General features: G+C 34.3%; 2 protein-coding genes across 2 annotated transcripts; one reads left to right on the top strand and one right to left on the bottom strand.

The window, feature by feature from the left end:
* Positions 1 to 919: 919 nt before the first annotated feature.
* Positions 920 to 1,392, bottom strand: LOC133326160 (general odorant-binding protein 56a-like). Its single transcript, XM_061534840.1, has 2 exons — positions 1,336 to 1,392; positions 920 to 1,267 (listed from the first exon to the last, which is right to left on the bottom strand). Exons 1-2 carry the CDS (start codon positions 1,390 to 1,392, stop codon positions 920 to 922), a joined length of 405 nt encoding a protein of 134 aa, XP_061390824.1.
* A 9,647-nt stretch (positions 1,393 to 11,039) lies between these two features.
* On the top strand, positions 11,040 to 11,521 carry LOC133326159 (general odorant-binding protein 56d-like). Its single transcript, XM_061534839.1, has 2 exons — positions 11,040 to 11,099; positions 11,171 to 11,521. The coding sequence occupies exons 1-2, from the start codon at positions 11,040 to 11,042 to the stop codon at positions 11,519 to 11,521; spliced, it is 411 nt and encodes a 136-aa protein (XP_061390823.1).
* The last annotated feature ends 675 nt before the right edge of the window (positions 11,522 to 12,196 follow it).

Raw genomic sequence — 12,196 nt, 5'->3', positions numbered from 1 at the left:
TTCCATTAATATCTACATACCGCAATTCAGCTTTCCTTACTTCTCAAACTTTGATTCTCATTCCAAGTTTCAAATTTCTATTCGCCCACGAGCTACGAATTTGTACCAAATTTAGTACACTATAGTATTTTTCGGATACTTGTCAATCAAATTTCCAGACGAATGATCGTTTGTGTTTTTTTTTCGGTATCATCCTCCACCTCTACCCTCACTCAGTAGTTGTCAGTTTTTAACCGTTTTTTAGACGACTGTTTCTCTTGCTAATAACCGACCTCTCCCCACTCACTCGATTGTTGTTTGTTTTGTATTCCATTGTTTCCTAATTTCAGACACTGCCACCAACTTTTTCATTGTACAATTCGCATATGCATTTTCCAAATTATTTCGATATAAATACCAAATACAATATATCAAACAACAACAAGCAACAAGCCTTACCAAATGTTTATACCCTTCACCACCAGGAAGGGTACATAGGTTATACCCTTCACAACCAGGAATTATAGGTTTTGGTCCAAACTTTACATAGCCTAATATTAATACGCAAGACTATATAATGTTCGAAGGTGGGGATTATTGGTCTTATCCTTCTGGAGCCTCTCACACTAAGGGTCAACATTAATAAATCTATATCATAACATAAAAATCTACTCCATAGGTCCACTCCTTCTGGTACTTCCCCAAGTGGGTTTGAAATGTTTAAAATGTTAAACCTAGATTGATTCATGAAATGGACCCTATTCAAATTTGGCTTAAATCAAATTGTCTCGGTCCGTAAATCTGGTGTTAAAAAAATTGAGGCATTTTGATTTTGCTTTTTTGAGTTTTATTCTTAAAAATTTTTTTAATCTTTTATTTACAATTTTTTAAATTTATCACAAAAACAATACTATCTCGGTTTTTCGGAACACAACTTCACTTAGAAAGCAACATTTTCGGCATGGAAACATTGGTAGGTTTTGAAACCGGTTTCACAACGATCTTCAGCTTTGATGCCCTTGCATTTTTCCAAAACAGTCTTGGCCTTCTCCTCACCAACCAAAGCGCCCAATTTAGCAATGACAACTTCATCTTGGAGTTCATCATTCTTCAGAGTACCAGCACGTTCAAAGAAACATGTACCCAAACATTTGAAGGCCTTGGAGGGGTTTGCAATATCCTTATTGCGGAACTTGACAATATCTTCTTCCGGAACATTTTCCTGTTTGGCACACTCCTCAATGTATACCTTGGCCTTGGCTTTTTGTTCGTCGGACAATTCCAAGGGCTATAAATAAAAAATTCCATGATTCAGTAAAAATATCCTTTATAAAAATAATTATTATTAAAACTTACAGTGGCCAAAGCTGAGGCAACCAAGCAAATAACAGCCAAAGTAATGAACGACTTCATGATGATGTTTTTAAAAGGAGATTTTTTCCGTTTTCAAACGTTTGCTTTGGTAGTTGCAAATTGTATGATGTTGTTTGTCTGAAACTTGAGGCTTTTTATAACTAGAAGTGTTTTTTGCGAATATAATTAATACAAATACAAGTTTTATTTTTCTCTCACTGTGATAGTGTGATGACAATGTTTGTGCTCGCCAGATAATACAACTCACAGACATACTAGTGTATCGGTTTAGTTGGCAGTTCAACAGACAACAAGGCAACAAACGAAACACAGCTCAACTCAACTACACACAACATCGCGAAGTCTACATTTACTTGGTATAAGGGTCAATAAAATTCGACAACCGGTTTGACCCACAACATCAACAACAACAATTAAATTGGTATACTTGTGTCAATTGCTTAGTTTATTGTCTTTTTGTTGTGACGAATTAAATTTTGTATGGTAATTACTGTCTGGGATCTCAAGCGCTGATAAAAAAAATTGTGGATTAATTATAAATCTTCATAATGGGTATAAGATAAACTTTATTCTAGAATTCAAAGAATAGTTGGAGATTAGAAATGGAATTGGCCCACAATGTAATGAAAATTTGGAAATGTGTCCATTGTTTGTTTAGATAATAATCGAAAAATATGAAAATATTACTTTTTTCCCACACATCGCTCCTTTGCAGCATGCGTTTGCAGAAAATGCTTTTTAAATTGTTAACTGACTCACATCTTACATAGAGCAGAGAAACTTTGTCAGTCCCTAAATCAGCGTGTATAAGAGATATCAATATGGAATTTTTACACAAAATGAAGTCTGATATAGCGAAGAATTCTATATTATTAACTCAAAAATCATGATTATACCCATCACCACACTGTGGTACAGGGTATTATGTCTTTGTGCATATGTTTGTAACAGGCAAAAGGAATCGAGATAGACCCATGTTTCCTTTTGAGAATATGCATAGAATCACATTCTGAGTCGATTTATGCATGTCCGTTCGTCCGTCTGTTAATGTTAAATTGTAAACAAAGTACAGGTCGCATTTATAATCTGATTTGACTGAAATTTGGTACAGCTCATTTATTTGGCCCAAGGACGAACTCTATTGAAATTGGGAAAAATCGTTTCAGATTTAGATATAGCTCCCATATATATATATATATATATATTTGTCCGATTTACGGAATTTATACCCTGAAAATCTTTCGTTTGGCACAGCGTAATGAATTGAGCCTCGAAAGATGTGTGCCAAGTTTCGTGAAAATCGGTTTAGATTTAGATATAGCTCCCATATATAGTTTCGCCCGATTTTTGGTAAATGGTGCACCAAAGTCCCAGAAAATCTTTCGATTTGCACGAATTTTGGCATAGTGTACGGAATTAAGTCTAGAAAGACGTGTGCTAAGTTTTGTGAAAATCGGTTTAGATTTAGATATAGCTCCCATATATAGTTTCGCCCGATTTTAGGTAAATGGTGCACCAAAGTCCCAGAAAATCTTTCGATTTGCACGAATTTTGGCATAGCGTACTGAATTGAGTATGAGTATAGAATGATGTGTGCTAAGTTTCGTGAAAATCGGTTAAGATTTAGATATAGCTCCTATATATAGTTTCGCTCGATTTTTGGTAAATGGTGCACCAAATACCCTGAAAATCTTTCGATTTAAACTATAAACAGTGCAGCATACCGAATAGCGTGTGTCAAGTTTGCTTTAAATCGGTTTACAACATTTACCATATGTTGCGGAATGACATGTGTAGGGATTGATGTTAGTCGGTTCAGATATAGACAAAGGTCACATATTTAAACTCGTTCAATTTCATGCCAATTTTCCTGCGAAACATCGACGTCTTCTAGGATACATATGTTGAATATACCCTAAGTGGTGAAGGGTATCATATAGTCGGCCAATCCGACTTTACTTCTTTCCTTACTGGTTTTTGATTTATGCTGGTCTTGCAGAAAATGAGCGACATGTGGGGACATTTTTAATACGAGCATGGAATTGATATACCCTTTTTAGTCTATGACAATACTGATTTTATGAAAATCACTTCTGAACATTCCTATAGACGACTTATAAAATGTAAGTAGATTGTATTTCACCCATTAACAACCTGTAATGGCGAATTACAGACACTTCTGTTTCCAAAAACTCTATCGTGATATCAAATTTTCAAGAATTTCTTTTGGGGTGACAAATATCGGTCCACATTAAGGCATGACCTCCATATAAAGATTCCTTCACATTTTGGTATCATGAACATTTTGTAAACGTCGTTCAATCGAAGTATGTTGGGTTCTTGTTTATGTATCTCCGTCTATCTTTTGAAATCATGATAAAGATCGGAATCTTTAATATAGAGCTTTGAAATTTTGCACTGACATTACTATTACTCTTATAATGGTTGGTATTACAAATTGGGGTATGTCGGTTCACCTTCGGTATAGCTCCCATATCACGGTACCCAGAAATATTTGGTGTTATAGGGATTATACGTTTTTAAACCGAATTGGCTATAATTTGAAGACGAAAGAAAAAAAAAATTATCAATATTGGTCCACATTTCAGGGTAGCCACCATATAACGCTATACATCATTATTCGATGTTTTGGGGTTTTATCCGATTTTGATGAAATTTCACACAAATCACATATTTGACCCAAGGATGAACTCTATTAAAATTGGAGATAATCGGTTTAGATTCATATATATAGTTTCGTCCGATTTCATGTAAATGATGCACCAGACTCCCATTATTAGTCCGATTGAGACAAAATGTTGCACAGAGTACTGAATTAGGTTCTGATTGATGTTTTGTTGTAATCGGTTCAGATTTAGATATAGCTCCCATATATAGTTTCGATTGAGACAAAATTTTGCATAGCATACTGAATTAAATTTAATGTATATGGTCCACTTTTAGGCATAGGCCCCATGTAAGGGTACTCCCAATTTTCGATATTTTGGGATTCTTGAGCGCGCTTTTCAAACGAATTCGCTGAAATTAGGTACATAGGGTTCTTTAATTTATTGCCTATTTTTATACCCTTAACCACACTGTGGTACAGGGTATTATTTCTTTGTGCATATGTTTATAACAGGCAAAAGGAAACGAGATAGACACATGGTTCCTTTTGAGAATATGCATAGAATCACTTTCTGAGTCGATTTACGCAAACAAAGTACAGGTCGCATTTATGATCCGATTTGGATGAAATTTGGCACAAGCCACATATTTGGCCATAGGACGAACCCTTTTGAAATTGGAAAAAATCGGTTCAGATTAAGATATGGTAAATGGGGCACCAAAGTCCCATATATATTTTTCGATTTGCACGAAATTTTGCATAAAGTACTGAATTACGTCAAGAATGACGAGTGCCAGGTTTCGAAAAAATCGGGTCAGGTTTATATATAGCTCCCATATATATTTTCGTCCGATTTAAGGTAAATGGATCTCCAAAGTCCCATATATCTTTCAGTTTGCACAAAATTTGGCGTTGGGTACGGAATTGGGTCCAGAATTATGTGTGCTAAGTTTCGTGAAAATCGGTTCAGATTTAGATATAGCTCCAATATATATTTTTTCCGATTTCATGTAAATTGTGCAAAGATTGGCCGACCCGCTCAAAATTTTGTACAATGTACTGAGGTTACTATAACCTTTCGTGTGTCAAGTTTTATTGAAATTGGTTCAGATTTGCATATAGCTCCTATATATACTTTCGTCCGATTTTAAATAAACGTACTGAAGTTAATATAAATTAATCTCGGGCAAGTTTCCTTGAAATCGGTTCAGATTTAGATATATCATAGATTCCATATATAATTAAGACCTATTCATTAGATTGCTTAAAATCTATATACAAAGTATGGAATAGATTGCAGCATGGTTGTGTGAGGATTGATTTTAGTCGGTTTCCTTACAGATAAAGATCGCAATTTTAAGTTCGTTCAATTTCATTTCATTTCATCGAAAATACGACATCTGTAAAGATACATATGTAGAATATCCCCAAAGTGGTGAAGGGTGTCATATAGTCGGCCCAGTCCGACTTTACTACTTTCCTTACTGGTTGATGAAAGTTTTAGGGAGTTCCATAATATGGGGGCTACCCAAAACAGTGGACCAAAAGTAAAATATTGATACTTTTTAGCAAGAAGATTTGGAACCTAATTAGAATCCAAAGTACAAAATTACAACTAAATCGAATTATAAACGGCTTCAAAATCCTCAAGATATGGAAATTTGGGAACACTGCTAAATGGAGGCTAACATGAGAAGTTGACAATATTAATATTAATTTAATTTTTAACAGTAGCATATCTCAATTGGCCGCTAAATCACTGATTTCTACCCTTCCGCATCGTATCTAAATAAGTCATGAAAAATGTGTGTTAAGAATTCTTCAAATCACTTGAGATTTAGAGAATGCTTGTCTGATTGCGATGAAATTGTGAACAACGTACCAAATTAAACATGGAATAACATGTATCGGCTTCTATTCAAATAGGTTGAAATGTATTTATATAAATTCGCTTTCCTGCAAATTTTGCACCAAATAATCTCCATTTTTCCGATTAGGACTACATACCGAATGTCAATTTTGCTTCAAATCAGTCCATATATAGCTTCCATACATAATGTTACTCGGCTTATATGGTTTGATTTAAATTTGGATATGTACCCGATATTTGCCATCCATTATAGAAAACCTATCCTCGACAGATTTCTTAATTCGCAATACATATTTTTTGGGTATTTTGTGCTTTGTCATTTATTCCTTTTTTCTAAACGAGAGTGTATTGAACCCATATTCAAATTAAAAAGCAATAACAAAAAAATTGTATACCCACATGGATTGTTGTATGTTTTGCTATGGCAGCAAATAATAATTATTTGCAAAAAACAAAACTAGTACACAATCAATCAATTAGTTGAACATAATTATAAACATAGTTTTTTGTCGACAATTCAGTAACCCAAGCTGAGCAAAAAACCTACAATTTATAATACAGTAAAACATGTATATTAGGAACACAACGTAGTATATCATGGGTATGATATATTGAGGCATGATATTAAGTTGTAAATTCGCTTAAAAAGTGTTGTATAATTGTATTACATATCAGTTCTAAACCCATTATTTCGAGGAGCTGATCTGGCAATCGGAATATGTCAATCTTATCGCTATAAATTTTAATAAAACTACAGGTTCCCATTGAGAACTGATCGGCACAAAATTTCGGTTGGTGTCGACCAAGTATGTCAGTAATTTTTTTAGGATTTTTAGGACTGTAACCTCCTTACCTTTTCCAATCGAAATTGCTGCGAAACGAATTAAAAGTGGCATTGCCCTATTTTATTGCTTTAGTTGGGGTTAACATCATTGTTATTCGTTTTAAACCACATTAACCTAACCCACCTGTTCTGAGTCACATTTAATGTAATTTACATTTTTTGTTTAATACAAAATCAGTCACACGACCATATTACAAAAAAACAATATTAAAACTCAAATATTTTTTGTTTGTTTGTTAATTTACAATTAAATATTATGACTTGTAATATTGACCATGATTAAGGTTATTTAAGTTATAGTTGATTATCTTATTGTGGGATTATTAATGCAAGATAAAATTAGTATTTTTATTAACATTAATTTACATACAATTAATAAGCACCGAAGTATTGAACTTGAATTTTAATTTTTGAAACATCTTCATAATTCACATTCAACGCTGAGACGTTGTAAATCCCCCTTTGGCGTATGCAGCAATCAACTGCGAGTGACGACTGATGTAAGTTCACCTTCAAGTAGGCCCTTGTGATTTTATTATTACCGCTGCATTTTTAAAATCTGTTGAATTGTAAAACTAGCTATTAAGCGAATACTCTGTTTTCATTAATATTTTATTACATTGTGGTGTTGTTTTCTATTAGTTACAAATCAAATTGTGAGCAATTTTTCAAATACTTTGTTATAATTGCAAATTGCTGGGTAGAAAATTACAAATGTGATAATTGTTTTTGTTTTTTTATTATTAAAGGTAATATATATGAAATGTTAGCGTTACTAGGGTCTAGAAGAATAAGGTGGCTATGGAATTTCAGAGGAATTAAATATATAAATAACGAAACCGAAACTCAGCCTTTTTTATATTGTATGGTGGAGACTAGTTGGAAGTGTACAAGTGAAAAGTGTTCTCTCAGCGATATTGTTAGTGTGAAATATATCAAATCAAGGGCTACCGCATATGAATGGACTTTGTCCTTTGTGAGCGGAGCAGTATAGTCGTATTGGACTGATCTTATGATATTCTGTATAATAATAACTGCCCACTAACTTTCTGCGGCTTTATGTTTTCACATTTTGTTATTTTACAACAAACCTTGGTTCATTTGACAAGACAATTTTTTTCGATTATTACAAAAACAATTATTACAATTAGAGGACCAGATCCCCGTTTCCAGTGTGAAATTTATGATGATCGTCATATTGACGCCTCCGAACCATAGTATGCTAAGTCGACTTAGCATGTTTTAAAGTTCTTTACGATTTTAGATACACGGTCCTTAACCTGTAAATATGTGTGTATAACTCCCAAATCTAAGTACATACCTTATAATTTGTAACAATTTAAAGATCAACCACTCATCTTGGATTAATTGTCAACTTCCCCGGTCTATGTCCTTCTTGAAGAAGTTTCCATTTGATTTGCTAAATATTGGTCGATTACCATGAAAAGGGGCATGCTTATTCCATGGACAGATGTACGGGTTGTAATTGTGGCCTCTGGGGAGACGGGACAAAAAAAGTTTTTGGTTCATTTGATTACCTATGTAATACCCTCTTTGGCTCGAATTTGACCTTTCGTGACGAATGGTTCATCGAAGCATATAAAGGGACTTTGCTGCACTACCCGTATATAGAGGCTATGCCAACACGTGGACTGATCACTTTCTATATATGTATATAAGTCAAACTTTATTAAAAATTACAGCCTTATCGGTGGTACCGTTCAATGGGAGCTCTATCAGAACTTAAAGAGATTGATAATATTTGATAGGAAGATTTTTTATCCCATAGTAATTTGAAAAATCAAATTAAAACTAATATGGTGGAAAAACATGCCCAAACCCCAAAATAAAGGTGTACCATTATGTGGGAGCTACCCGGATACCTCTGCCGATCTTAATACGTTTTGGTACAGCTAGATTGGTTGAAACGCGTACCCTAAACCACCAAAATATCCAATAATGGAAGTTACCATTATGTGTCGACTATAGACAAATGTTGATAACTGTATCCCTCACAACACTGTGGTACAGGGTATTATATCTTTGTGCTTATATTAGTTACAGCAAAAGGTAACGAGATAGACACATGGTTCCTTTTAAGAATATCCATAGAAACACTTTCTAAGTCGATTTATGCATGTCGTCCGTCCGTCTGTCTGTCCATGGTTAATTGTAAACAAAGTACAGGTCACACTTATTATCCGAATTGAATGAAATTTGACATATCTTTAGATTTGCACGAAATTTGGCACATCGTACTGATTTAAGTCTAGAATGATGGGTGATAAGTTTCGTATATGTATTTTCGTCCTGTTTAAAAGAAATGGTGCACCAAGTTCCTATATATTTCCGATTTGCAGGAAATTGGGCATAGCGTACCGAATTGGATCTAAAATGATGTGTGCTACGTCTCGTGGAAATCGGTTTATATTAAAAACCAGTGAGCGGAGCAGTATAGTCGGACGGGGTCGACCATACGATACCCTACACAACTTCCACGAAAATATAATTTTCTCTGGTTCTATATTCTGAGCACGGGCAATATTTTTTTGACCGTCTAGAGGTCAACAAATATTACTAATATTCAGTGCAGCTCTTTTAATTACTTGCCCAGATTCCCTTCACTGTGGGTTGTGTTGTGTTCGATTCGAAAAAACACCAAAAAATTAAGTGTTCCGTCCACTTCATCCCAATATTATTTTTTGATCATCATCGAAAATTAAAGGCGTTGTCCTTGACCATACCTGGATCATCATGGAAAATTTCAAAGCGATCAGCGCTATATTTTCGTCGTCTATTGAGGTAAATGGGCTGTAAATATTTAAGTGTAACTCTAACATCCGAGTACATACGACAATATAATTTGTATCAATATAAAGGTCAGCCACTGCTCTTGGATATTTTATCAACATCTTCGGTATATATATCCTTCAAGGGTAAATCTATATGCTGTAGAATACAAATTTTGTCATTTTAACCGATCATTACCAAAAGCAATAGGGGTCTTCATTGGCCAAAACCCATCCTACATGCAAAATTTCGTGAAGATTGGTCCATAACTGTGGCCTGTATCGTGTTTACAAATTATAATGGACAGACGGACGGACACACATGTCTAGATCGACTAGGCTAGTCGAGATATGATGATCGGTATACTTAAAGGTAGGTCTAGAACCAATATTTTGCGGCTTTACAAACTCTTGAGGCAGCACAAAGCTATAATTACCTGACAACATAGTTGTGTAGGGTATAACTAGTACAAAATGAAAATGTTGTTGTTGCAAACATAAATTTACTGTGAAAAAATTTCATTTCGCACACCTTCAGGTTCCAGAAAGGTATGAAGATCACATATTCAAGTTCGTTCAATTTCATGTCAATGCTCTTTCGAAAAACCGACGTCTGTTAGGAGACATATGTAGAATATACCCAAAGTGGTGAAGGGTATCATATAGTCGGCCCAGTCCGACTTTACTATTTTCCTTACTGGTCTTTTATGTAAATGTTGCACGATTTTATGTAAATAGTACACCACACTTCCAATATTTGTCCGACTGAGACAACATTTTGCACAGAGTGAAATAGATCCCGATTGATGTGTGCGAAATTTTGTTGGTATCGGTTCAGATTAAGATATATCTAAATTCCATGCGATACTGTCTGGGAACAGTACGATAGATTGGCAATACGTAATATAGATTTTGTACATACTCTGCTACTAGGATGCTTCATATTGAAAGCAAGGTTTTTCGGTCCTCGTATTGTATTTAATATATTATCGAACAGCTCTAAACGGAACAACCAGTATTATAAACGCTCCAACAGTTATTAAATCTACTTAAGACCAGTCAGAAATAACTGTCCAAAAATCTGATATTTTATTTCCTCGAAATGTTTAATCTAGCTTGCCGATCATTAATAGTTTTATATATGAACGCAGCTACCAGCCAATTATCTGATTCTATTGCATTTTAAACCAATTGTTGTTGTTATTGTAGTTGCTGCAGCTACATAAAACCAGTTAAATAATAACAACCTAAGGTATAACAACTACAACCTAAGTCATAGCTCTGCACAGTGGTAGCTAAAATTAATAATACACACGATTCAAAACTAGAAGCCATGACTAATTTGGCGACCATGATTTTTGTAGTAGTTTAAATAAATTATTATTCAAACATTTTATAGCATTTACTGTATGTATGCAGCAAATGCAATGCGAAGAGAAAAAATGAATATAAATAGCCGAGATCAAATGAAACTTCCTAATCAGTATAATAGTGACGTTTAGAATAAATACTAGAAATTTTAAAATTCAAAATAAAAATAATTTGAATGTCAATATGAAGTGTGCTGTTGCTTTAGTTGTCCTCGTCATTTGCACCATTGCCAATGGCCAGATTGTATGTATTGCCGAAAAGAGGAAAAAATACACATAAACAAAATTAATAATTAATTTAATATTTTATTTCAGCCCATCAACTTGAGCGAACAACAAAAGATAAACGCCCTCCAATATAGTGCTGAATGTTTTGAAAAGGAGCACAGCACCACCGAAGCCGCCACTGCACTGATTAAAGGACAATTTGATGGCTTGGATAAAAATGCCCAATGTTTTGCTAATTGTTTCTTAGAGAAGGCCGGCTTCATTTCGAATGGTGTTCCTCAACCTGAGGTGTTGTCTCAAAAATTGGGACCCAATGTTGGCCAAGATAAGTTGGATGCCATTATGGCTAAATGCAACAGCTTGAAAGGCAGCGATAATTGTGAAACTGCTTTTGTTTTATATCAGTGTTACTATAAGGAACATGCTACCCTTGCTTAAGTGTAGTTAAAACGGATAGAAAATAAATATTTTCAGTATTCAACTAAATAAAAATGTGAAACAAATAAGAAACAATAAATGTAAATTTTTAAAAATAATATTTTATTTGAAAAATTTGGAGTGTATGAGGTGGATATTAAATTCATAAGAAGGGAAATTTTCATTTGGAAAACAAACCAATGATCAAACAAGAACCCAAATGTGAGTCGTTTATTTTGAAAATGGTTGTAGTACTGGCACAAATAATGATTTTCTGGAAAGGTTTACGAAACATATTACGTTATATATTCTATTATGTGTAAGGACACCAAGCCACAAACAAAACCAGTGATCGGAGCAGTATAGACGGTCGGAGCCGGCCATACGATACACCATATAACTACCACGGAACTCTAACTTTCTGCGGATTTTTATTCCGAGACTGAGCAATATTTCATGATAGTTGCACCCTTTTGCCCGATTGGAGGTCAAAAGCACCTCTTCCTTGCACTGACACATTTTCCGAATATTACTAATATTCAGTACAGTCCTTATAATTACTTGCCCAGATTCCATTCACCGTGGGTTGTGTTGTGATGTTCGGCTTATAATTTGGCCTAACACGAAAAAAAACACAAAAACAATTGCGGTCCACTTTAACCCAAAATTATTATCTATAAGTTGTAATCAATTTAT

The sequence above is a fragment of the Musca vetustissima genome, unplaced genomic scaffold, assembly GCF_032173495.1.
Source record: "Musca vetustissima isolate MV318-11 ecotype Yass unplaced genomic scaffold, APGP_CSIRO_Mvet_v1 utg527888, whole genome shotgun sequence".
In the NCBI taxonomy this organism is placed as follows: domain Eukaryota; kingdom Metazoa; phylum Arthropoda; class Insecta; order Diptera; family Muscidae; genus Musca; species Musca vetustissima.
The sequence above is the reverse complement of the archived record's forward strand: the minus strand, read 5'-3'. Positions and strand labels throughout refer to the sequence as shown.